We start from the raw sequence: 26,356 nt of genomic DNA, 5'->3' as shown, positions 1-26,356 counted from the left end.
GTGCAGAGAGAGAATTCTTTCTGTGGGTGTACAGCAAATTTTGTCTGAGATTTACCAACTAAAAAGCAACAAAAAACGATATGGCTCCCATGAAATAATTATTTCAGTCCAGTAGGAAAAAATGATGCCCTCAGAAAACAAAGGTCTTCTTCACACTTACATCTAAAGGAAGTTTTCCACCTAGGATTCTTACAGGGAGCTGTTGGCCCATTCAGCCAGGCACTACCTTATGTCCTCTCACTCTGTAACATCCCTTACATTATGCCTTGAGGAGCCACCTGTTCTCTCTTCTAAATTTGAGTTCTTTGGCACATAGTACAGCTCAAAAGGTGTTTATGGATTGTCGTTACAGTAGAAATCATTATATAAATGACAGTCATGGTTTAGATTGGTGTGGGCAAACTTTTCCTGTAAAGGTTTAGGTGGTAAATTTATTTTTGGCTTTGTGGGCTGTACAGTCTCTGTTCCAGCTCCTCAGCTCTGCAGTTGTAGTTGAATGAAAGCAGCCATAGGCAATACTGTAAGTTGTGTAAATGTAAAGAAGGAATGAGCATGGCTGTGTTTCAGTAAAACTTTACTTACAAAAATAGGCAGCAGGCCTGCAGACCACAAGTTTGACCCCTAAATTAGATTGCTGTTTAATATTTTATAACCAGAATATTACTGGTGAGAATCCTGTAGCATTATTATGTTATTATTATTTAAAGATTTTATTTATTTGAGAGAGAGAGAGAGCACACAAGCAGAGGGAGAGGGAGAAGCAGACTCCCCCCTGAGCAGGGAGCCCGATGTGGGATTCAATCCCAGAACCCTGGGATCATGACCTAAGCCAAAGGCAGACGCTTAACTGACTAAGCCACCTAGGCACCCCATCATACTATAGTAATATTTTATTTCTATGTATTTGAAATGAGAACCTTTTGGGAGGAGATAGCAAGACAGTATAGCTGACCATGTTACAAAGGAAACCGTGATAATGGCTTTTTTATCATTCAGGTTTCTCTAGGAATATGTTATTTTTAATTGAATATGTAAATATTTCATAATTCAGCAACCAGAGGAAAAGTCTCTATTTAATTTGAAAACTTTGAGAGCTGCACTCTGTGATTAATAAATTATAAACATTTCATTTGTTATTTATTTGAAAGACTGAATACATTGGCAGTGGGTGTATTGATGTAGATTACAAACCTAGGTTTGTTTTTTTTTTGTTTTTTTTTTAAAGATTTTATTTATTTATTTGACAGAGATAGAGACAGCCAGTGAGAGAGGGAACACAAGCAGGGGGAGTGGGAGAGAAAGAAGCAGGCTCATAGCGGAGGAGCCTGATGTGGGGCTCGATCCCATAACGCCGGGATCACGCCCTGAGCCGAAGGCAGACACCTAACCGCTGTGCCACCCAGGCGCCCCAACAAACCTAGGTTTTATTTTTAGTTTCAGGAATTACGGCTACTCTATATTTATGGTAACATTAAAGTTTGATGTTTGAGTTTTCTGTTTTTTCTTATGTGAGGATGAAGAGGAAGCTGGCTTATTGGAGCTCTTAAAATCCCAGATTTGTGATAATGCTGCACTCTATGCACAGAAGTATGATGAAGAATTTCAACGGTACCTGCCTCGTTTTGTCACAGCCATCTGGAATTTACTAGTTACAACAGGTCAAGAGGTTAAATATGACTTGGTAAGATGATGGTGCAGACAAATAAGACATTCCCTCCCTACCTCCCCCAAGAAATAAATGATTCAGTTTTGCTCTTAAAAATATGCCTATTTTTAAAAATGCCTATTTTTGTGTTTTATTCCAGTTAGTGAGTAATGCAATTCAGTTTCTAGCTTCAGTTTGTGAGAGACCTCACTATAAGAATCTATTTGAGGACCAGAACACGCTGACAAGTATCTGTGAGAAGGTTATTGTGCCTAACATGGAATTTAGAGGTAATTATAGCAAAGTCTAAAGCCTTTTCAGGAGATTGAAAGCTTGGTTTTTTAAAGCATATATTAGTATAAATTTATTATTAAGTCTGCTCCCTGTTGCTTTTTATAATATATTCAGTCTAATTTTTTCTTATTGCTAATGAAAACTTTCTGTCAGTCACTTATTCCCTATTTTCTAAACCAAGACAGAGGAAAAAAAAGTGGTAACAAAAGACATTTGTGAGTGTTGCTTTGATGAGCTTTGTTTATACTGTAGAGCGTTTTTCACAGAAATACTGAATAAGGCTAAAAAAAATTCTGTTATGTTGAGAAGAAAAGTAGAACATCCAGGATCTCAGTTTAGGAAAGAATTTGGTTTTGATTTAGTGTTTCACTGAGGCAAATAGCTGTTGTCAAACAGTTGAGCGTGGAAGTGATTGATAACCTTTAAATGCAGAGCTGAAGCCCACTTAGTTTCTGATGAAGGTTAAGAGGGTCCTAAGACTCTGTATTTGTATATAAACTGTCTTCTTACAGCTGGGAAGAACAGGTAGTAAATATGGAAGGAATTGTGTTTTATGTCAAAATAATTATTAGATCAGTGGTTCTCAAATTATCAGGGACTAAAAAAGGAATCAAGGACAATACAATGAGGTTTTTTAAATTTCCTTTTATGTTTTCATAAAACTGTAAAGGACAAATCTTTATTTTGGTGTTGCCTATCCTATTTTTTCTGGTTTGAAATGACTTTTATGAAATAATGGTGATTATAGTTGTTAGGCTCTTTGTTTTTTTAATGTCCTTATCTAGCAGAATAAAAAATTGGCATCCCTAGGTTGGGCCCCAACATTCAACTTTTTGAAGTTGGTGATAAAGTCCAATTCTGGGGACACTGGTCACATTAGAACAAGTGAGCTGTGTGAATTACCTATTACCTTTTAGGGTGGCATTTACTGCTCTTAAGTAATGACTAAGAATATATGAAGTAGGGGCACCTGGGTGGTGCAGTTGGTGAAGCGTCTGCCTTTGGCTCAGCTCATGATCTCAGGGTCCTGAGATCGAGCCCTGCATTGGGCTCCCTGCTCAGCAGGGAGCCTGTCTCTCCCTTTCCCTCTGCCCCTTCCTCCTGCTCGTGCTCTCTCTCTCACTCTCCCCTCTCTCTCTCAAACTCTTAAAAAATATATATATATATATACACATATATACACACACACACGTATTCCCCTTTTGGGGAAGGAACATTTTACTGGAAAACGTGGCAGTTTTACATAGTCTTCTGCATACTTGGCTATGAAAGTACAATGACTTGTCCTGTTTTTGAGGGGTTATTTGAAGCCATCTCTCTTTGTAGCTGCTGATGAAGAAGCCTTTGAGGACAATTCTGAGGAGTACATAAGAAGAGATTTGGAAGGATCTGGTATGTATTTTGGTTTTTAACTTAGTCTGATAGCAAGGCTCTTTTAATGTTGCTTTTTCTGGTCACTGTGGGGAGGAGCGGGAGTCAGGGTAAGTATGTTGTTTCAACTGCCTTTCCTCCTCTAACCTTGTCCACCTTCAAGAGCGTGAACGTAGTGTCCAGCATTGAATCGTCTGCCTTCTCTTTTTTGTATGCTTATTAGTGTGTAACTACTACAGTAACCTTTTTAGTTCCCATTTTGTGTTTCTTATGAACAAAAGAATGTTCTTTTTCTTCTTTTTTAATGTTTTTTTTTTTCATTGTTGGCGTTGCTAAGAGCGGTCAGATGACAATTTGTTGCCTTATAATCTTGATCCGTTGGTTGGTGGTTGTTTCTTTCTCCTATGATAGATTTCCGTTTGATTTTATAGATATTGATACTAGACGCAGAGCTGCTTGTGATCTAGTACGAGGATTGTGCAAGTTTTTTGAGGGACCCGTGACAGGAATCTTCTCTGGTTATGTTAATTCCATGCTGCAGGAATATGCAAAAAACCCATCTGTCAACTGGAAACACAAAGATGCAGCCATTTACCTAGTGACATCTTTGGCATCAAAAGCCCAAACACAGAAGGTGAATCTTTTCAGTATAGTTTTGTTTCTAAAATAGACTTCGTGTAGTGGCCACAGAAATCAGAAGTAATACATTTCCTTGCTAGATAACCTATTCTGATTAGAATTCATATAGTTTCCCAAGATGACTTTACACTGGTATATTAAGCACTTAATTTTCTTATGGGTAGAAAACTGATAGATACCATTTGTTTCCCTAGCTGAGACTCAGTGTATATAATGTGCTAAATTTAAATTTAGCCGTTCCTTAATTTAGGGAGATTTCTTTATTGTCTATTAAAGTAGTCTTTTTTTGTGTGTGTGTGTTTAAGCAGTTTGTGATTTGAAGTGTTCATCTCAGTTTGTAACCTGTTTGTTATTTTAGAGGTGGGGAGGGGCTAGTGGAGAGGGAGAGAGAGATTCTTAAGCAGGCTTCAGGCCTCACGATCTTGAGATGACGACCTAGGCTGAAATGAGGAGTCGGACGCTTAACCAACTGAGCCAGCCAGGCGCCCCTGTAATCTGTTCTTTAAAAGTTGCCTGAATTTTCTATGTGTCATATGGTTACAGGTATTTCATGTCATTTACCCTGTTAAAAATTTTGTTTTTCAGCATGGAATTACACAAGCAAATGAACTTGTAAACCTGAATGAGTTCTTTGTGAATCATATTCTCCCTGATTTAAAATCAGCTAACGGTGAGTTTGTGAAAAGATTTTTATGCCACTTACACTTTTTACTTGAGGTTTTTTTTGTTTTGTTTTTTAAAGTTATCTCTGCATCCAACGTGTGGCCACACTCAAAGACCCTGAACATCAGGATTCACATGCTCTGCCAGTTGAGCCATCCAGGGACCCCTGCATTGTTATTTTATACTACAGAATAAGTAACATTATGGCAAAAGTCATAATAGGGGCACTGCAGCACCATGATACTCAAAAGATTGGCTCCTATCCTTGTTGCAGTTATTCCTTTTTTTTTTTTTTTCTTTTTTTTTTTAAGATTTTATTTATCTGAGAGAGAGAGAGAGAGCGCATGAGCAGGGGGACGAGCAGAGGGAGAAGCAGGCTGTCCACTAAGCAGGGAGCCCCACGTGGGGCTCGATCCCAGGACTCTGAGATCATGACCTGAGTTGAAGGCAGACACTTAACCGAATAAGCCACCCAGGCATCGCTTATTTCTTTTATTAAATAAAATCTCAAATGGTTTCCCGACATCTTGCCCAGTTGAAATTAACTTTCTTCAAAGAAGATGTTGCTTATGTAGAAGGAAAGTAGGAACAACTAAGATGAAATTGTAGCTCAGCTTTGTTTTGCTGGTGCTGCTTACTCTAGGAATTATACTTCAGTTTTCTTTCCCTTCTCATTTGAAAAATGAAATCTTAAAAATTGAAGTAAATTTGAAGTACTTTAAACTGATAAGGATAACTTCCTATGTTTATGAAAGTATGTTGATAAAGATACATTATATATTCCTTTTTTAAAAAACTTTTTGTATGGCGGGCACCTGGGTGTCTCAGTCAGTTAAGTGTCTGACTCTTGATCTCAGCTCAGGTCTTGATCTCAGGGTCATGTGAGCTGGGCTCCACGTGGTGCATGGGGCCTACTTTAAATTAAAAAAAAAAAAAACTTTCTGTATGGAAATTTTAAATGCACTAAAAGGGAGACTGTTGTAATGGACCTGCATGTTTTACTGTCATTTAGTTTTAAGAATTTTAAGTAATTGACCAATATTCTATCTTTCTTCACTAATTTATTTTCCCACCATTAGAGCAGTTTAAAGGAAATCCAAGCCAGTGCTTGCTTCGGTAGTACATACATTAAAGCAAATCCCAGCCTGAGAGACATGTTTTTGATTCAGAATAGCTTCACTTCTAGCTAAAAGATGATACATGGTCATTAGCTTGTGGTCTGAATCATTTTTATTCAGTTACTGTAAGTAGTAAGTGCATGTCCATTTGTAATGAAACTCACAAGAGGTGAAAACAAAATTAATCATAATCTTACCAGAACGAATAGCTACAGAGTAGATCTTTATATAATTAATTAAGCTTCAATTACTTGACATTTTGGTTACCAAACTATATTTCAAAAATCCGATAATGTCACCAATCTGGGAGTAATAGTCCTTAGTGCTTAAATAACTGTGGCTTTATTTTTTTAATAGTGAATGAATTTCCTGTCCTTAAAGCTGATGGTATCAAATACATTATGATTTTTAGGAATCAAGTAAGTAGCTTTTGATTTATATGTTGTATGCCACTTAATCTCTTAAGAGTTTTATTGTATACCAGCTTCTCTTCCCTTCTGTGCAGTCCTATTTGCCGTCCACATCTAACAAAACAATAACTTCTTACAAACTTGGGATTCCAGACCATGCTTAATTTTCTCCTTTGTCTCAAAAATCATTATAAGGTGATTTTCATAAGAAATTGGGATCCAAACAAGGTATACACATTGCTTATGGTTGATTATGTGTCTTGTCTTTTTTTTTTTAAGATTTCATTTATTTATTAGAGAAAAAATGTGCACAGGCAAGGGGGAGGGGCAGAAGAAGCAGACTCCCCCTGAGCAGGGAGCCCAATGTGGGACTTGATCCCAGGACCCTGAGATCATGACCTGAGCTGAAGGCTTAACCAACCGAACCCCTCAGGCACCCCTGTGTCTTTTGTCTTATTTTATGACAGAGAGTTCCTCCTTCCCCTTTCATATGCCTATTATTTGTTGGAGAAACCGGTCATTTATCTTGTGGAGTTTCTCACATTGTACTTCTAGCTGCTTGCATCCTCATGTGTGTTTATGGTTTTATCACATACTTGTTTCCACAAAAATTCTGTAGTATTCCATAGGTTTTTTTGGTTGTTGTTTTTAAGATTTTATTTATTTGGGGCGCCTGGGTGGCACAGCGGTTAAGCGTCTGCCTTCGGCTCAGGGCGTGATCCCGGCGTTGTGGGATCGAGCCCCACATCAGGCTCTTCTGCTATGAGCCTGCTTCTTCCTCTCCCGCTCCCCCTGCTTGTGTTCCCTCTCTCCCTGGCTGTCTCTATCTCTGTCGAATAAATAAATAAAATCTTTAAAAAAAAAAAAAAGATTTTATTTATTTGCCAGTGCGCACAAGCCGGGGGAGTGGCAGGCAGAGCGGCAGGCAGAGCAGGCAGAGGGAGAAGCAAGGCTCCCCGCTGAGCAAGGATCCCGATGTGGGACTTGATCCCAGGACCCTGGGATCATGACCTGAGCCGAAGGCAGACACTTAACCAACTGAGCCACCCAGGCATCCCATAGTATTCTATAGGTTTAAAATTTTATTTATATAAATGATATCATGCAATAGGTTTGTTCTACATGTGTTTTTGTTTTTGTTTTTTACTGTGCTTAATATTGTTTTTGAGATGTACTCGTTTTAGTAAATGTAGTTCATTTTTTAATAGTTGTGTAGTATCCTTAGAATATTCACAGTTTATTTCTTGCGGGTGATTCTGTAATTTCGTGATTTATAGTTTTTATCTCTTTGGCATGTATTTACTAGGGTTACATACAACCTTATGAAGCTGTTCAACTTTATTTTGTTTTATTTATTTATTTTTAAAGATTTGTTTGAGAGAGTGAGTGAGTGAGCGCACGCATGCGGCAGGGGCCAGGGGCACAGAGGGAGAGGAAGAGAGAGAGTCATACAGACTCTGTGCCAAACATGGAGCCCGATGGGGGGCTCGATGTCATGACCCCGAGACCACCACCTGCGCCAAGATCAAGAGTCAGATACTCAGCCGACTGCACCACTCAGGCACCCTGAAGCTATTCTCTTTTAAAGAGTAATGAATGTGAATTCTAAATTTTTAGAGCTTTCTGTCTGTCTTTCTTTGTCTGTCTGCCTTTCTTTGTCTTTCCTTCTTTCTTTTCTTTTTTTATTTTTTCTTTCTTTCCTTCCTTCCCTCCCTTTCCTTTCCCTTCCTTCCTTCCTTTCTTCCTTTCCTTCCTTTCCTTCTTTTTCATAGGCTCCACACCCAGCATGGAGCCCAACATGGTATTGAACTCACCGCCCTGAGATTAAGACCTGACTGAGATCAAGAGTCGGGCGCTCGATGGGCTGAGCTACCCAGGCGCCCCAGAAGTTTCTAGTGAAGATTAGTATTCTTATTTTTGCACCACCCCTTTTTTCAGAAGAGAAAATGAGGCACAGACAGCTTGAATGACTTTGCCAAGAAATACCTGTTAGTGAAAAGTATGGTTCTTAATAATGAAATCTTAGTTTGCTTGTCCATAATATTATTATTTTACAGTGTGTTTTTATCTACAAGATTTTCCTCTGACCATAGTTTAATGCCCAGAGAAAGAGAATTGGAAAAGTGAATGTGAATTGAGCCATTATGTGGAGTAGAAGTTCTGATTTCTCAACCGTATCGTCTCCCATTGTAACAGCTGAAAAAACACACTTTCCAGAATCAGCAAGCCCTTCTAAGATCGCATCGAGTTAAAGCATGCATATGACTGTGTTTTTCAGGTACCAAAAGAACATCTTTTAGTCTCTATTCCTCTCTTGATTAATCACCTTCAAGCTGAAAGTATTGTTGTTCACACTTATGCAGCACATGCCCTTGAGAGGCTGTTTACCATGAGAGGGCCTAACAACACCACTCTGTAAGTATTTGATTCTAAGCCATTTGTATTTTTTCAGCTTAGGGTGGGAACTGTTCTGTGCTGGTCAAGGATCTCTTTGACTATATCCATAATGTCATTAGTAGTTTGAAAAATAAATGTGTACTTTTCCCTCATTATTCTGTGTCTCAGTCCAAAAGGACTAAAAATAGATACATGATGACAAAAAGTTATATAGGAAATTGGAACAAAGGATAATAATGTGAGATTCTAAAAAGAAATGGGTGTCCAAGGATCCTGTACAGGAGTTAAAGAAACTCCTGAAATTTATGTGCTTTCTCCTTGCAACTAAGGCATAGAGGGCAACTTGGGGAGTTAAAATTTTCAGTGTCCTTGAGATTAAAATTAAACAGTTACTCAGAAGGCAGCTCAGAAATGGGCCTTCATTAAGGGAGTGTTCTTAGCAACATCATGAGACAAAGTTGTTTTTACGTGGCTGTTTTTGCATTATTACTCCGTGTGGAGATAGGACGCAACTGAGTGAAAGCAGTTCTCTAGGGTCCCACAGAGTAGCTTTTCAGGCCTGAGCCAAGGAGAAAATGTAGAGGAATGGATGGTCTGCGTGTCTTTCAGGCCATCCTTCAGCAGTGTTATTTCTTGAAACTGAGCTTAGGGTAAGGGACGGAAAACAGTTCTAGTTTCTTTTCTTCATCAAGAACTTGAAGTGCAGATATTCTTAGAGCCAATTAAGGGTTGAAAGGACATCTTTTGAGGTGAGTCAAACCAGTACCTGTCTTCAGGCCCAGAACTCACGCAGAATTTATGCACCTGCTCCAGGAAAAGCAGATGACTGAGACCCCGAGAGTCTGAGCTGTGTTCTCAGTGCTGATAGGTATGAAGCAAGGGTGACCTGAACAGCTTTAGATGATGTCAGGTTTGCCTGGATTTTGGTTTGTGTTTGATCCCAGATATGCCTTTTTAGGAACTTAACATGAACACATGTAAACAGTTGCTTTCCTAAGCTGTCTGTTGATTGTCAGTGGTGGGAGATGGCTCGCTTTTATGCCAAGAAGTGTCATTTAGTGGTTGCCCAAGGGTATTCCAGAGTGATCAGCTCAAGAGTTGGCAGTGACTGAAAGCTGTTTTTTCATCTATAGCTTTACAGCCGCAGAAATCGCACCGTTTGTTGAGATTCTGCTAACAAACCTTTTCAAAGCTCTCACACTTCCTGGCTCTTCAGAAAATGAATATATTATGAAAGGTAGGCCGTTTCCCTGGTGTACAGACTGTAAGAATCCCATCTCCGATTACAGGGGTGAATGCTCTGAGTTGCACTTCAGGTTACATAGTCTCTGAACCAGATACTGTTGGCTAAGCATTAGGTAGGTTTAGATATAAATGGAAAATCTTTTGTTAACAGTGTTTTCAGAAAAAAAATTTACCCTATTTTGATATAGAGCTCCTCTTGTTAAAGGAAAAATAGCAGACTCCCTTTTTCTTTCCCTAGATTGACTTTCTTGATGGCAGAGATCAGATCAGACTTTTATTGCTGGCATGCTAGGCTAGGTCTTGGCGTGAAAGCCGGGTATACTTGCTAGGCTCCACGTGCATCCTGCCTCCGTAGAGCTACTGCCAAGAACACAGGCAGCTGTAAGCACCTGCCTGTTGCTACGTTGGGAGAGCGTCGCGGTGACAGCTCTGACTTCAGGGGCAGTGTTAGTCACTGTTGGATTCCAACAGCCCAGCTGTGTCTGACTCATAGGAAATGCTTTTCAAATAAACTGTCCCTGATGGCGGGTCAGGCCCCTGGGGTATGTTGTGTATGTGTGTGTACATGTGTTTATATGTGTGGATAAGAGTGTGTCTAGGTGTGTATTTGTGTGTTTTCAGCACCGTACTTCTCCCAACGGTGATGCGTGACTGCTGTTGTTTCATGTCCATTTCTGTGAGGTTCACTGGTGTGTAGTCTCGTTATTGTTCCTAGGGTGTGCGAGAGCACCCGGATGTGATACCTTCTCAATAAGTACTGTTGGATGAGTGAGTGAACAGACTCTGGCAGCCCAGAGGAGGGGCACTGATCCATTCTCAAACCCGTTGACCCAGCTTAGGGATCGCTTTGTCTAGGGAGTGAGGGATACGCAGTGGTTAGCTAGCTGGAACGGGAGTCTGGCTCAGGGAGAAGAAACATGGCAAAGTTTAGGAGGCGAGAGAGGATAACTTTCTATCCTCTGTGCCCGACTGCAGTAGCTGCTGTACTTGGTAAACGTCTCTTCAACTTGTGCGGAAGCAATTACGTAGGTTTTAGCTTGATACTGTGTCTGTCTCCCATGCCAAATGTTTTTAGGCATCTATTAATGAGCAGTATTCTTGTAGTGTTGACCCTTTGTAGCTTTATATGTATTTTTAGATTTTTCTTGGGCTCCTGATCTCTCTTTTTGGAGGGAGATGGGCACGTGGTCTTCTCTCAGTTTTTGGTAGGCTGTGATGTGTCCATTTGGCGAGGGCTAAACATTACCTGCCACTGGTTTCTAATTGAAAGAGACTGGAAATTGTACTCCCTTCAGCTACTGTCCCCCACCCTTCCCCGGTCATTCTACCACTTCCTCCTGCTCGGTGTTTGCCTCTTTAGTCACTTATTATTTCTTATTGTCCCTTTTTTCTTTTATACCTTAGGCCTTCTGAAAGTAGCTAAATTTTGGTGTCCGTCCTTGGCGTAATTTTGAAAGGAAAGGAAATTTAGATTGTTTTTAAATATAGAGAGCTATCTGGGGGTTGCTTAAGGGTCTTAAAATTTTGATGAGTCTGGACTTTTTTTTTTTTCCCTAATCACTGTTTTGTTCTGAATTTTAACTATTTGTTCTTGCTGTTTTTATATTTTACAGCTATCATGAGAAGTTTTTCCCTCCTACAAGAAGCCATAATCCCCTATATCCCCACCCTCATCACTCAGCTTACACAGAAGCTGTTAGCTGTTAGTAAGGTAACAAGACCAGTTTTTAAAGTACAGTTGCTTTTTAATTTATGGTCCAAACTGTTTGAGCCTCAGAACTCTCTGGCAGTGGGTCAGGCTTAAGAAAAGTTCTCTGGATTCTTCGTGACCAACAGTTACATACCTTTTGAAAGTGCGGGGAGGTATTAGATTGGAGACACTGCAGCACTTGCCTTTGTAAGTGTAGGGCCAGAAACTTTAAAATGTTTCATTTGAATTATTCTCATTTAAAAGTAGTATGTTTCATTGAATAAAATTGACAAAGTACAGATAATTGATCTGAAATGATCTTAGGTGGAGGATAGCAGGCTTTGTACCAAATGAACACAAAAAAGGCTACTCAGACTTTTATACAATGGTGTAGTCCCTTGTGTCTGATCTCCTTTACTCTTATTTCCCCCATGTAAAGTCCATTCCTTTGATCGAAAATTTTATAGATATTTTGATTCATATTTATTAATACTAAGATTTAGAAAATAAAAGCTTAAGGCTGCCAAAATTCTTTTTGAGGTGCCTGTTCCTAATTACTCTATGGAAAGGAGATAAATTTATAGAACCGTTACAGGCACTTTGGAGAACAGTGATCATTTTCCCACTGAGTTCTGGTAAGGGTGTTGGACTGCTTTGGGCCTTGGAGGATTGAGAGAGAAGAGACATTGGGTCTTCCCCTGTCCCCCACCCCAATCTTCTGAGTTCGTCAACTTCATATGGTAGCCTTCCAAGAAGGATTTTGTTCGATGGAAAATAGGGTTATGTTGCTTTAAAAACTGAAAACCACTGATAGACAGTAGCGTCACTCTGTAGATACAGACATTGAGACCCACAGAGGTTAAGGCTTGCCTAAGGTCCCACACAAGGCTAGGGGCATAGCCAGGACTGAACATGTCCCTGCTCGTTTCTTCTACCACCGCTTACAGGGATGGCTCTAGGAGAGCACACGGGTTTAAGACCAGTTCCTTATAGCGCTGGGAACTGAAGCTTGTGTAGTCATCTCCCTGTGACTTGAATTATTTTTCATAGTGGACTTTTGCCCATAAAAAATAATCCAAAGAAATAGGCATTAGTATTGTTTTATTTTCTGAATGTTAAAGTCCACATAAAACTTAAACATGTATGCAGGCAAGTGTAACTGATGTTGGTTTTTTTTTTTTTTAATACTGATGTTTTTAAAAGATGGCCTCTCAATGTGTTTTTGAAAGGATAGGTGTATGTGTTTTATTTTTAGTTATTTAATATAATCACTTGGCTTATTGGAGAGTCATAAATTTTCTGTTTTTCATTTCAGAACCCAAGCAAACCTCACTTTAATCACTACATGTTTGAAGCGATATGTTTGTCCATAAGAATAACTTGTAAAGCTAACCCTGCTGCCGTTGTAAATTTTGAGGAGGCTTTGTTTCTGGTGTTTACTGAAATTTTACAAAATGACGTACAAGGTAAGTTAAAAGAAGTTTGTTTCTTACTGAATAAAACTATAAAGTGGCTAATAAAATGGAGCGTGCCTATGAAGTATGTGCCTTTTTGTGGGAGCCGTTAGTAATGAAGCTGACAGCTCTGTTTTTACTTTTATCAACAGAATTTATTCCATACGTCTTTCAAGTGATGTCTTTGCTTCTGGAAACACACAAAAATGATATCCCGTCTTCTTATATGGCCTTATTTCCTCATCTCCTTCAGCCAGTGCTTTGGGAAAGAACAGGAAATATCCCTGCTCTAGTGAGGCTTCTCCAAGCGTTCTTAGAACGTGGTTCAAACACGATAGCAAGTGCTGCGGCTGACAAAATTGTGAGTGGGATTTATTTTGATGTAGCTGTCATTTTGTAAGGTCGTGGAGAGAAACTGAGGATGGCAGATTTTGAAAAATTCTTAAATGTAACAAAGTAGTCAGTAGAAAATACTAATGTATATTTTATTACAATTAGGTATCCTCTATCTCCATGGTAGAAAATAATAGAGCCAAATAGGTTAATTTCAAAAACAGTGATAAGGCTTATTTTGATGGGATATTTTCTCTCTATGCTTCAGAAGTAGGAACAAAAGCAAAAATGCTAATTATTACAGCACGCACCCTTTTCCCAAAACATCACCTGTTAAAAGTGTAACTTTTGTTTTTTTTATTTTACATATATTATTAAAACAACATACATATGAACTTTGTTTATATCAGAGTTATATATACCATTTGTTGTAAAATATCCTCAAATTCTGAAAGTAACAATTGTTTTGAAACTTAAAAGTGTAACTTTTGGAACAGTTAATCCTTGCCTCTTTAACTGAACATTATATTTGATCTACTTTGTTGTAGCCTGGGTTATTAGGTGTCTTCCAGAAGCTCATTGCATCCAAAGCCAATGACCACCAAGGTTTTTATCTTCTGAACAGTATAATAGAGCACATGCCTCCGTGAGTATGCGTGTAACCCTCACCGTACGATTACTCAGAGACTGTTGGGTACTCAGAAGAGGCTGACTTGTTGCTTTTATTTACTTCTTCAGCGAGTCAGTTGATCAGTACAGGAAGCAAATCTTCATTCTGCTATTCCAAAGACTTCAGAATTCCAAAACAACAAAGTTTATCAAGAGTAAGTAAAATTGGGGTGCCTGAGTGGCTCATTTGGTTGAGTGTCTGCCTTTGGCTTGGGTCATGATCCCAGGGCCCTGCTCGGGCTCTCTGCTCAGTGGGGAGCTTGCTTCTCCCACTCTCTGCCTCTCCCCCTGTCTTGTGCACTCTCTCTGTCAAATAAATAAATAAAATCTTAAAAAAAATTAAAATCATTTGGCTCTTCTTACAGAAATAATGAGGGAAAGTAGCTAAAACCTTTAGCCTTTATGGTTATATGTAAATGTTTTCATCAGTTTATAAGCTTTTTCTGTAAAATATTTTTAAGATGTTTGTATTCTCCAAATACTAAGTCCGTTTCAAATATATTGTGTTCCAAAGTAAGTTTAGATATCAAAACATTGTCCGTACTATATGTTAATTGCATAATAAAGGCAAATATTGATGCCAAAGTTAGCCATTGGTTTTAATGATTATGACTACTTCACATGGCAGACTTGGGCTGAATTGCTTGTTTAGTGTAGTGAGGCCTCTGTACTGACCTGCATCTCCTTTCAACAGGCTTCTTAGTCTTTATTAATTTGTATTGCATAAAATATGGGGCGCTGGCACTGCAAGAAATATTTGATGGCATACAACCAAAGTAAGTTTGTTTTTATTACTTACTGTATTTTGTTTTTTAAAGCAAAAAAATTGACCTCTTTTAGCACAAACCAGTATTTCTGTTTTATAGATGTTTTTATAGTTCTTGGTGGTTTTTAAAATATTCTTAGGACTGTTGAGTTGCAAAGAAGAAAATCCCTGCAAACATTTTTCTAACTCCCACCCCCCTTTCTACACAGCCAGTGTTCTGTGATTCTGGATGGTTGGGGTTGTCTCCAGGAGCCTGCCTTTGTTAAGGCCGGTAGTATGATTTTTTTCAGGTGAAAAATCGCTTTTCACTTAGCGTATATACAAAGAATGTAGTTAGGTGGTATTTCCCATTTCATAGAGAAAGGAAGGATAGAAAGAAATGATAGAGAACAATTTGGAGAAGAAACTCAAGTGAGATCCCTATATTGGTATTATATCAAAAAAAATTACAGACTGAGATATAAAAAATGAATTAGCCTGAAAAAGTAGTACCAGAAAATACGCTTTCCAGCCGTAGAGGTTTGTGAGGAAATCGGTTTCATGAACTGCTAGTGGGTAAATTGGTGTGATCTTTCTAAAAAGCAAAAAATACGCATTCTTTACCTTAGAGCATTAAAATGTCCAGTTATCTCTGATACCCACTATTTCCACTTCAGGGAATTTTAGTGAAGTAGAAACAGAATTTTACATCATTTAGTATCATGAAAAACTTTGCTTTTAGGATGTTTCCAACAACATATTAAAAGTGTTGGCTAAGTAATTTTTACAATATGGTCATTAACATTTATACCCTTAGGGGCACCAGGGTGCCACCGCGGTTGAGCGTCTGCCTTTGGCTCAGGGCGTGATCCCGGCGTTATGGGATCGAGCCCCACATCAGGCTCCTCCACTGTGAGCCTGCTTCTTCCTCTCCCACTCCCCCTGCTTGTGTTCTCTCTCTCGCTGGCTGTCTCTATCTCTGTCGAATGAATAAATAAATAAAATCTTTTAAAAAAAAAATGTATACCCTTAAAGGTACGTAAGCATAGGAAGTGGGGAAGTTTATAATCCAGTAATGTTAAAACTAGTTATTACTGGATAGTGGGGTGATGGGTAATTCTTATTCTTCTTTCTCTTATCTAATTTCTAATTTTTCAAAGATTTCTTGAGTGATTAAAAAAAAAAAAAACCAAAACCATGAGGCAGAAAGGTGGCTGTGAAGATTCCACATGAGCACAGACTTTAGTATTTCACAGAAGCTGTTGGCAGCACTTGGCCACAGGGTCAAGGTTTGAGGTTTCATTGTTGCTTTGTCATCTCTAGGTCTCTGCCATTCAGCTGACCAAAAGTAGTAGCCCTAAGGAGTGAGTGTAAATAACATCGAAGTATTTCACGGTTTAATTATAGTGATAGTCTAATATTTTATTTTAATAGAATGTTTGGAATGGTTTTGGAAAAAATCATAATTCCTGAAATTCAGAAAGTATCTGGAAATGTAGAGAAAAAGATTTGTGCGGTTGGCATAACGAAATTACTAACAGAATGTCCCCCAATGATGGACACAGAGTATACCAAGCTATGGTAAGTGCTCCATAAAATTTTGGGAATTACAGCTTCCTTCCCTTATGACTGCAAAATTAAACAAGCTTGTCTGAGAATTGGGTTCTGATCTCAGGTTCTCCACCAGCAGCCATCAGATCCAAGACAGGACATGTGGGTCCTTCTGGGCCTAGAAAGAGGCTTCCTGATTCTTAACTTTATTGGAGAGGGTTCATGTGCCTCTTTGAGAATCTGGTGAAAGTTGCTGGTCTGCATGACCTCTAGGATTGTTCGTGACACACACCCAACTAAACTGGCTTAAATCTTTAAGTGGAGAAATTGAATAGGCTAAAAGAGCTTGTCCTCGATGACTGGTGCTCCTGGCTTTTCTCGACCTCTTCTGAGAACCTTGCCTCATTTTGGGTTCGCTCAGGTACCCTCTTCTAAAAAGGGATCTGATGATTCGAGGCCTATTTCCTCTGACTAACTTTTAGCAGCAGTGAATCTCAGATTTAGCTTCCATCACATGGCCTTCTCTCCTTGCAGCCAGCTGGATGGCTCTGAGGATGGAGTAGTTTCCAAAAGGGAAATTGGCGTGCTGTGGCCAAAAAGAAGTGAAGAGTGGTTCTGGAGGACAGGTTTAAGAACTGATGTCCGTCTTCCGTTTCAGAGGTCCCTTGCAGCTCTTGAGACTGTATCTCTCTGAGGAATTGCTTTTTGTTTAAGTCTTCAGAAGTATTCACTTGATTTTTTGTCTGCTTGCTTGCTTCAAATCCAGGACTCCTTTATTACAGTCTCTGATTGGCCTTTTTGAGTTACCTGAAGATGATACCATTCCTGATGAAGAACATTTTATTGACATCGAAGATACACCAGGGTATCAGACCGCCTTCTCACAGTTGGCATTTGCTGGGAAAAAAGAGCATGATCCTGTAGGTCCCATGGTGAACAATCCCAAAATTCACCTGGCGCAGTCACTTCACAAGCTGTCTACCGCCTGTCCAGGAAGGGTAAGTGTGTTGTCAGAAATCAGAAATCTCTGATTCACGGCTGCCATTCTGGGAAGGCAAAAGGTAGCATTTCACTCTGGGGCCTATAGTTAGGCCTTTGTTTTTTGTTAAAAATGCTGAGCTGTAAGTAGATTTTAAGCAAGTGACTTTTGGAATAAGGACAAAGCGGGATAAAACGCCCCTCACCTCTGCCCCACACACTTTTTATTTATTTAAGTAATCTCTACACCTGACATGAGGCTTGTACTCACGACTCCCAAGATCAAGAGTCACATGCTCTTCCGACTGAGCCAGCCAGGTGCTCTAAAACCCTTTGAACAGAAATGTATTTATTTCCCAGATTGAAATAATTCTTCTATTAAAGTGTAGGCATTTTTTTTTAACTACAACATACTCAAATATTGGATCATGGAGTGTAAACATGATGGCTGTAGAGTTGCATTATCCAGCACCTTTTACAGAATCTTCCAGATTATCTGATAAAATGTGTATTTTTCAGTATTTTATTATGGAAAACTTCAAACATAGAAAGAGCATAATGAACTTTCACATACGGACCTTCAAAAATTACCACTATTCTGCCATTCTTATTGCATTTGTTTCTCCTTGGGCATCATGTCCTATCACCTGTATGTACTTAATGATGCATCACTAACCAATAAGGATTTTTTTTTTAATCCCCACAATGCCACTCCACACTGAACAGCAGTAATTCCTTATGGATCTGCTTTTTAGACCTACCCAGTTCTGAAGGCATAAAGCAGTTGAGATCCTTGAGAATCCCTGCAGGAGTCCCTGGTGACGGCCTGCCCTTCCAGGCTGGGGTGGTTCTGGAGATGGGGTGTGTGCTGGATTGTTGGGATCTCCAGCAGGTTCCCATCTCTTGCAGGTTCCATCGATGGTGAGCAGCAGCCTCAACGCGGAGGCACTCCAGTATCTCCAAGGGTACCTTCAGGCGGCCAGCGTGACACTGCTTTGAACTGCATTTTCCAGATTGGCTAAGCCCAGGATGGTTTCTGAGGAAATCCCACAGACGTCTGAGCACAGCTGCATTAAAGCAAGTTTTCCTTTTGAACTTGTCACAAATTCCATCTTGTAAAGAATATTAAATGTTGCTTTAAGCTGAACCTTGAGCAAATTAGGTGGTTTGTGTGATCATAAATAGAAGTGGGTGACTTTCCAGTTTGCAGGGGCAAGTTCAGTATGTGGTGATCATGAGTTGAGCGTTTGCACTGTTGGGATAACTTTAATTTCGACGGACACTGAGCGTGGAGACTTTTCTGTTACTAAATTGTTTTGAGGCATCGCCATTTGTGTTTCTCTCCTCCTTTGTATTTTTGTCGTTTCCTTAAGCTTTTATTGGAAATGTGAATAAGTAAAGAATCACTGGTGTAACTTGCCAAGAAATGCACATTTCATAGTTATAAATCTAATCAGAAATTTTCTTAAAAAGCCCTCAAATATGTATCTAAGAACTAAGAACATCTTAAAGACAGGTTTTTGGTGCTGATATTATTATAGTGAAGAACTTAAAAAATTGAAATTTAAACACAGGTTAGTCATTCCTTACCAGGGAAAGGGAACATTAATACAGGTATGGGGCTTATCTATTAGAACTTTTCTGGACCCCTTTCTAGGCAGCAGCATGAACTCTGGGCTGGATGGTTCCCTCTGTGGATCGGGGAGAAATGCCCTGCCGGGCTTCACCAGGCTCTTGAGTACGTCAGACAGCATCGATGTTTGCCCTTTTTGAGAGTGTCTGTCTTATCTGCAGATTGGCGGTTACTTGGAACTTTCCAAAGCACAGCGTGTTAGAACCTGAGGTCTAGGATGAGCCACGGGAGTGGGTGTACGCTAGCAAACAAGGATGCCTGGGTAGGTTCTAGAACAGATAGTTTTTAGGGAGTAATCAGACTCTCTCAATTGAGAGGCATAGTTTACTTCTGCTGGAGTTGTCTGTTCAGTGCAGATTAAACTACAATCTCCTTCTGCACACATCAGTGATTTCTTCTATAACTCAGGCACCTGACTGTTTTTTCTTCACATGCTGTTTCTGTAGCGTTGCGTGAGAAACCCTCCAGCTTAATCTAAGTGTTCTTGTACCAGTCTACTCCTTTTTGTCTTGACATAGTAATGGAAGCATTAAATCATATTACTATTTAAGTGGTCACTGGCAGGATATTGAGATAGTATTGGGATCTACTTTTGAAGTATAATTTAATACAGGTAAGAAGTCTAGAATGGAAAACAGTTGGTGGTGGTTTGTGCTTGCTACTTATTACATGAGCTCTGACTGCACCTGTCGGGCACTGTTCGGGAAGTTAAGTAAATACACAGCACATCCTGTCGCAGACAACTCATGCTTCAGCATCTTAACCTCAGAGGACTGAGCAGGTTGTGAATTTTTTTCCCTCTAGAACAATTGAGAAGAGGGTTTGTCTTTATAAATGCGCCTTTTAAAATAGTTTCTGAACAGGAAGACTGGTACCTTTCCTTGACTTGGCACAAGTCATTAATTCTGCTAATGTTTAAAAATGCTTTAAATGGAGGTTTCTTATTCCATCATCTAAGTTTACCTAGCTTTTAAAGATTTTAAGAGCTGGTATGCAGTGAGTTTTTGACAGGTCTTAGTGACTTCCACAGTGGTGATGCCAGTTCTTTCTGGATATAAAGAGTTGGGTTCATACTTTGAGATTGGGCCAACCTGGGTTTGAATTACTCCGCACCTGCTATGTGTGACCTTGAGCAAATGACTCAGCCTCTCCACTTCGATTTCTTCTTCTGAAAAATGAGAGTAATCACCTTCAGGACGGTTGTAAGATGTAAAAAGGCATAGTTTAAGCAGAGAACATATACAGAGTAAGTACAAATAAAAGCAGCTATTTGATTGTTTAGGGTGGTCTTGGAGGAGGTGCAGAACACTGCTCTATCTTACCAGTAGCATTGTAGTTCTGGGGGGGTGGGGATGGTGGAAAGACTTTCCAGAAGAGTCCCAGCCCAGGTAAGGCACTCACCCCCCAAGGTAGTTTTAGACACAGGGGAAATGTTTCTAACTTGCAAAGTTCCTCATGAGAGTCTCCTGCTGGGCCCACAGATTCTTTGTTCCAGCACATCTCCCCTTTTAACAGCTTGATTTTCAAAAATAACATTTGATTATAAATGTATTTTCTTTGTTGGAAATTTGGTAAATACAGAAAAAAATTAAAAATTCATATTCCTACCTTCAGATATTTTGGTTTCCCCCCCTTAACGTTGAGATCATTTATAATTTTGTATGCTTTTTGAAAAACAAACATTTAACAATATTTACTTGGTAAATATCACCAAATTTAAATAATTACAACTACTGTTGGAAATGATAAAATCTTGAGGTGAACATTCTTTATGCGTCAGTCTGTCTCTGCTTCCTGATGGTGGAATTACTAAGCAGCCGTGCTGTGGAAAGTTTCATGCCAATCTCTATAACACAGCCCTACCCACACTGGTCATTTTGTCTTTCGCGTGCCGTAACCAGTTTGGGTTTAGTCCAACTGTTAGCATTTGTGGTAACGGAATGGCAGCCTTCCACCTTCTACTCTCGGAGTCAACAGCTTTCAGCTCCCGGGGCCTTTACTTCTTCCTCATCTGTTTGACTGGCAGATCACCCTCTCTGCTGTGAAAAGTAAGAATCTAGGTCACGCTTCTTGTATCCTCCTAGGTTTTTGTTTCGTTTTCTCCCAGTAATGACATTTTTTGATTCTATCTTCAATTTTGGCCACTGTTTCTTGTCCTCACTAGCAATGATAAGGTCACTCTGACGTGCCTGCTTTCCCTTCACTGACATGCTATCACAGGAGGGGGCGCTCCGTTCCTCCCCTGGGCTTTATCTGTAGGTCTCTTTTAAAGGGGGACAAGTGAGAAACAGTACTTGAGTACTGGTTGGCCCAGATGTGTCTTTGGGACCACCCTGGGGTATGCAAAGGGACTGCTCTTTTGTAGGGCAAAGGAGCTTCATGGATGGACCCGTTGAAAATAAGTTGGTCATTGCTAGTGGATTCTCTAAAAGAGCTGAGAAGCCCTGGTTAAAGCTACAGGTACGCACTGCCGCTGGGTGGACAGCGCCCCTCACCCACCTGCCCTTCTGTGGGCTTGCTGCGTGATAGGTGGTAAAGGCTGTTTCTGAAATGCTCCCGTGTGGCTGGAGAAGGCAGTCATAAACAATATGACGTCATTTACCTATTTCCGGGTTTCCTCCCTTCTCAATTAGACGACGTGAGAGAAAAACGCGGCAACAGGGAAGCACTGTCCGCGTGAAGAAAGAGCCACGACAGGTAGGTCAGTGCTGCAAAAAGGAGACCATTTAATGGGGACGTGGGAGACCTGAGGAAAAAAGCAGCATATTTACCTTGCATCAGAAAAAGGTCCATCTCCTTGCAAGAAGTTAGGGTCACTCCTTCTGAGTGTAGAGGGGATGTGATGACTGCCCCCAGGTAGCTGGGTTTCTGCAGCAAACGTCAGCTGAGAAGACCTCCTGATGTGTCCCAGGTGAGTCCACGGGGCAACGGGAGGCAGAGCCCAGCATCCACCAGGTCCTGCCCCTCCGCAGAGCAAGCTGTGTCCTAGGAGGCTGGCGGCCCCACTGCGGAGGCCCCGAGTGGAGGGAGAGTGCTGCCTCTGGCAGGACTCCCAATCTCAGGCTCGGAGGAGGAGGAAGTCGCTGCGGTGGTGCCTGCTGAGCATGCCCGTCAAGAGGCCGCAGCACAGCGGGGGCGGCAGACCTGACCTGACTGCCCCCGCCTGTGCATTCCAAACCCCCAGCCACGTGAACCCCTCACCCCGGACTCCTCTGATCCTCCGCTGCACAGTCCTCCCCGGCGCCCTGAACAGGCTGCACAGGAAACTCCCTTTGGTCCCAGGGACAGACTGGCTCTGAGCTTGGACAGCAGTCTCTGGAGCGAGGGGAGAGAGTGTCCGCCACAGCGGGACCACAGGTGCCTTCCATTTAATTCCGAGGCAGCATTTCTCAAAATGATCTGAAGCCATTTGTGAAGCTTTCGAAAGGAACAGCTATCATTCGTAGTTCTGTATTCTAGATTAGAAAAAACCCACTGGCGATGTGACTGCTTAGGACGGTGGTTCTCAAAGTACCACAACGTCACCTAGGAAATTAGAAATACGCGTTTTTGAGTCCCAGACCTACTACACCAGAAACTCTGGAATGGGACCTAGCAACCTTTTAACAGCCCTCCACCACGTGAGAGGATGCTCAGTGCTTAAGCTGATGGGCAGTGATTAGGATAAAGCGAAGGAAAAGTGAATCCATCGGAGAGAGACACGGACCTGGTAAAGCCGTGCGCCCTGCTGGGGAGCAGCGCTCTAGAGCTTCACGGCCTCAGAAGGCGCACGTGCAGTTAACAGCTCTGGTTTTGCCCAAAGGGAGACAGCAAGATAGGGCCCACTAGGAGCTGTGGGCCTCAACGGACCTCTTTCAAAACGCATCCACTCCCTACAGTTCCAGCAGAGACAGACACAAATTATTGCTCTCATGGAATCTGTCACTACAGTTTTTCTTCAGAGACTTGCAGTGGCTTGGGGCCCACATCCCCGGGGGAAGATGTGAGAGCTGGAGAGGACAGAACAAGCAAGATTAGGACTCCACAAATCCAGCATGGAATCGGGCAAAGTCCTCTCCGACGGCTGCCTTGAGTAGGTGGGCCCAGAGGGCAGACCAGGAGCGGCCGGCTTCCGTGACGGGCGGTAAGAGCCACTGGAGGTGGGTACGAAGCCTTTCCGGCACCAGGTGCTCTGAGCAGCTACTGACATGCATTATCTTAACGGTGTGAGAGAAGTGATTTTCCAATTTACAGATAAAGAAACTGAGGCACAGAGGTGAAATCACTTGAGGTCTCAGCAGAGAGGTGATGACAGGTCAGGACTGACACCCTGGCCGCTAGCTCTCCTTGTCACTAGCTCGCACAGCCGTCTAGTTCAGCATGCTGCCCTGCCCGCTGGTGAAGGCCTCCAGCCAGCAACTCCGCCACATGTAAATATCTGCACACCTACGTCACTGCGCCCTGGACCTTCAGGAGGTGATCTCTTCATGGCCCAGAAGCCGTGGTCCACATGGTTGTCGACCCTCTACCATGCTGCTCCCTCAGGCAGGCCCTTGGCTACCTGGCCAAAGTGAGCAATGACTAAGTTTTTCACACCATCTCAGAAAGAGTTGGGGCTTTCAGGGCACAAAACCCTCTTGGCTCTAACTCCCCAAAGTCAGCCATTCAACACAGCTGAAAACCAGCATGTCGTCCTGCCCTAGGCTAGGGGAGGTCTGTACCGTTCTGGTTTCCTTAGGTGGGTTCTGGCTCACCCTCCGACCACATTTACATTGCTCTTGTCCTTGAGTCCAAGGAGCCAACCAGACAGGAGTGTCCCATTAGGGCCCAGAGAAGTTTCAGGCAAGCCCTCCCAAACCGGGCAGCACAGGTTCAGCATACAAGACACACAGCAGCCACAGAACTCCAGTGGATATTTGCAGAGAATAACAAAGGCCCAAGGGGCTTCCAAACCCTAGAAAATCTCTGGCTCTTCCTTGGGGAGGCCTTTTGGGGAACCAGAGGAAATACATGATTAAAAAGGCAGATACCACAGAAGAACACAGTCTGAACAATGACAGGATTTGGATAGGTCCTCGTTCCAGAATGGGACCAACTGCTCACTAATCTATCCACGCTCAGCATTGTCCGAGGTCACAGGGAGACTCACTGCTGCTCCTGCTGCAGCCTAAGCGGGGACACCCGTGATGAGCTGACGCTGACCAGAGCCCGAAGGCTTCTGTGGGGCGGGTGCTGGCCTCTCTGATCCTGCCTGCCTCCTGGCCCTGCTCAACTTCCTAACAGCACCGTTTCACGTGCACTGCACATCTGATCAGGAAAAGAACCAGGTGTGATGGGTGGCTCAGTCGGTTGAGCATCTGCCTTCGGCTCAGGTCATGATCCAGGACCCCTGGGATCACGTCCCACATCAGGCTTCTTGCTCAGTAGGGAGCCTGCTTCTCCCTCTGCCTACCACTCCCCCTGCTTGTGCTCTGACAAATAAAATCTTGGGGGGGGGACCCCTGTGTGAAAGGGGATGGAAAAAAAATAAGAGGGTTTCAAAAGATTTTTATTTATTAGAGTATGAGCAAGAGGGACAAGGCAGAAGGAGAGGGAGAAGTAGACCCTCATCCCTCTACTGAGCAGGGAGCCCAATGTGGGACTCGATCCCAGGACCCTGAGATCATGACCTGAGCCAAAGGCAGACACTTAAATGACTGAGGTACCCAGGCACCCCTCAATTTACTTTTCAATTAAAAAAACCCACTAAAGACTGCATTGTCATTGCAGGCCTAGTGGGTATGTCCGTCAAAGTAGGTTTTGATGAATATCTGTGGGAACACTGGGAAGGAGATATTTTACTAGAAAGATTTTATTTTTAAGTGCTCTCTACACCCAACCTGGGGACTCGAACTCCCACCCCAAGATCAAGAGCCATAAGGTCCACCAACTGAGCCAGCCAGGCGCCCCCAAAGGAAATATAGTTTAAGAATTAAACTCGTGGGGGTGGGGGCAGCACTTGGCCGCATGGCCCATTTGGTTAAGTGGCCAACTCTTGATTTCAGCTCAGGTCATGATGTCAGGGTCATGAGATCGAGCTCCGTGTCAGGCTCTGCGCTCGGCAGGGAGTCTGCTTGAAGATTCTCCCTCTGCCCCTGCATGCATGCATGGGGCTCACTCACTCTAAAATAAATCTTTTTTAAAAAAATTAAACTTGGGCTATTAAGTACACATTAAGCAAAGCACTACAAATTTCTTAAAATATATATAATTTTGCTAATAAAATATGGATGCCATTTAAATTACAAAGAAGTCTAATTAGAATAAGGTGCTTTCACACATTTACCGTTTCACATATTCTATATATACCCCCTCTGTATCCAATAAACACAGCACTGCAAGTATATAGAGGGACAAGAAGCTCCAAGACGACCGTTGTGCTGCTTTCATGAATTGAAACCCCCTTGGCCCCCATCTCTGAATTAGCCATTGCCTCTTAGAAGAACCCACCATTTCTTTTTTTTCTTTTTTAAAGATTTTATTTATTTATTCAACAGAGATAGAGACAGCCAGCGAGAGAGGGAACACAAGCAGGGGGAGTGGGAGAGGAAGAAGCAGGCTCATAGCGGAGGAGCCTGATGTGGGGCTCGATCCCATAACGCCAGGATCACGCCCTGAGCCGAAGGCAGACGCTTAACCGCTGTGCCACCCAGGCGCCCCGAACCCACCATTTCTTTTAAAAACTTATTGAGGAAAACTGGCTAACTTCTCCCTGCCAATCCAGGAAATGTTCAAGTGCTTTAAAAAATCCATTTATGGCAAGTAAGTCTGTTTTTAAGGGCACACAGACATTTAAGCCCTTAAGCCAGAGATGGTAGTGATGGAAGTTTCCAATGTTAAACTACCTTCAAGCAAACAAGCTGTGCACCCCTGTCCTGGGGCTCGCTTCCCAGGGTCCTGCTCTGAGCTCACAGCAGCTCCGGTGCGACAGGCGGCAGCATGCTGCTTCTGGGGAACTGCGGATGCCCTTCCCACAGGCCGCACCAGTCGCCAGCTCCCTCTCACCGGACTTGGGATCCAGGCCAAGGTGGCTGTCACTAGATATTCACCCTGCAGAGCTATGCACACCAGCTCGGTGTGTGGGGGAAGGAAACCCAGTGTCAGAGGGGACACTTTTCTCTAAGAACTGTAGGTCACATTCCTGTGGCTCAAGAAGGCCTTTCAAAACCAACCAACCAGCCAGCTCTGGGGAAATCATCTTTACTCATTGAAATCTCCCTTTGATAAGAGGCACTATACAAAGTCAAAACCTAATGCCCACACACGCACTGTGGGTGACCGAGAGACCCAAGCCTGTCTGTCCCAAGGACCACAAGAGCCTCTCCCCTCTGAGGATCGAAGCGCCACAAATCCTAAGACCCACAGTCTTCTCGTGGCTGACGCACAGCACCTTCGGTTATTTCAGATCTGCCTCTCAGGCGCCTTCCTGTCTCCTTTTCTGTCTGTAATGTGGAAACCAGGACCACACGGATTGTCCCCAGGGTGGAAGCACCTTGTTATGGC

General features: G+C 42.0%; 1 protein-coding gene across 3 annotated transcripts in view; it reads left to right on the top strand.

Annotated features, from left to right (window-relative positions):
- CSE1L (chromosome segregation 1 like) overlaps positions 1-20,603 on the top strand; it is a 44,927-nt gene extending 24,324 nt beyond the window's left edge. For all 3 annotated transcript variants that reach the window (XM_002912989.4, XM_034640908.1, XM_034640909.1), the window contains 17 exons: positions 1,514-1,681; positions 1,806-1,935; positions 3,266-3,331; positions 3,742-3,944; positions 4,535-4,619; positions 6,088-6,149; positions 8,419-8,555; positions 9,671-9,774; positions 11,396-11,493; positions 12,788-12,938; positions 13,079-13,287; positions 13,808-13,905; positions 13,998-14,083; positions 14,623-14,704; positions 16,108-16,254; positions 16,991-17,222; positions 18,112-20,603. In XM_002912989.4, coding sequence (XP_002913035.1) covers positions 1,514-1,681; positions 1,806-1,935; positions 3,266-3,331; positions 3,742-3,944; positions 4,535-4,619; positions 6,088-6,149; positions 8,419-8,555; positions 9,671-9,774; positions 11,396-11,493; positions 12,788-12,938; positions 13,079-13,287; positions 13,808-13,905; positions 13,998-14,083; positions 14,623-14,704; positions 16,108-16,254; positions 16,991-17,222; positions 18,112-18,201 — 2,148 coding nt within the window. In that variant the 3' untranslated portion in view covers positions 18,202-20,603. The remainder of the gene's footprint in view (positions 1-1,513; positions 1,682-1,805; positions 1,936-3,265; positions 3,332-3,741; positions 3,945-4,534; positions 4,620-6,087; positions 6,150-8,418; positions 8,556-9,670; positions 9,775-11,395; positions 11,494-12,787; positions 12,939-13,078; positions 13,288-13,807; positions 13,906-13,997; positions 14,084-14,622; positions 14,705-16,107; positions 16,255-16,990; positions 17,223-18,111) is intronic.
- The last annotated feature ends 5,753 nt before the right edge of the window (positions 20,604-26,356 follow it).

This window comes from Ailuropoda melanoleuca, chromosome 13 (assembly GCF_002007445.2).
Source record: "Ailuropoda melanoleuca isolate Jingjing chromosome 13, ASM200744v2, whole genome shotgun sequence".
NCBI classification, from domain to species: Eukaryota; Metazoa; Chordata; class Mammalia; order Carnivora; family Ursidae; genus Ailuropoda; species Ailuropoda melanoleuca.
Note: the sequence above shows the minus strand (reverse complement) of the source record. Positions and strands in the feature narration are given on the sequence as shown.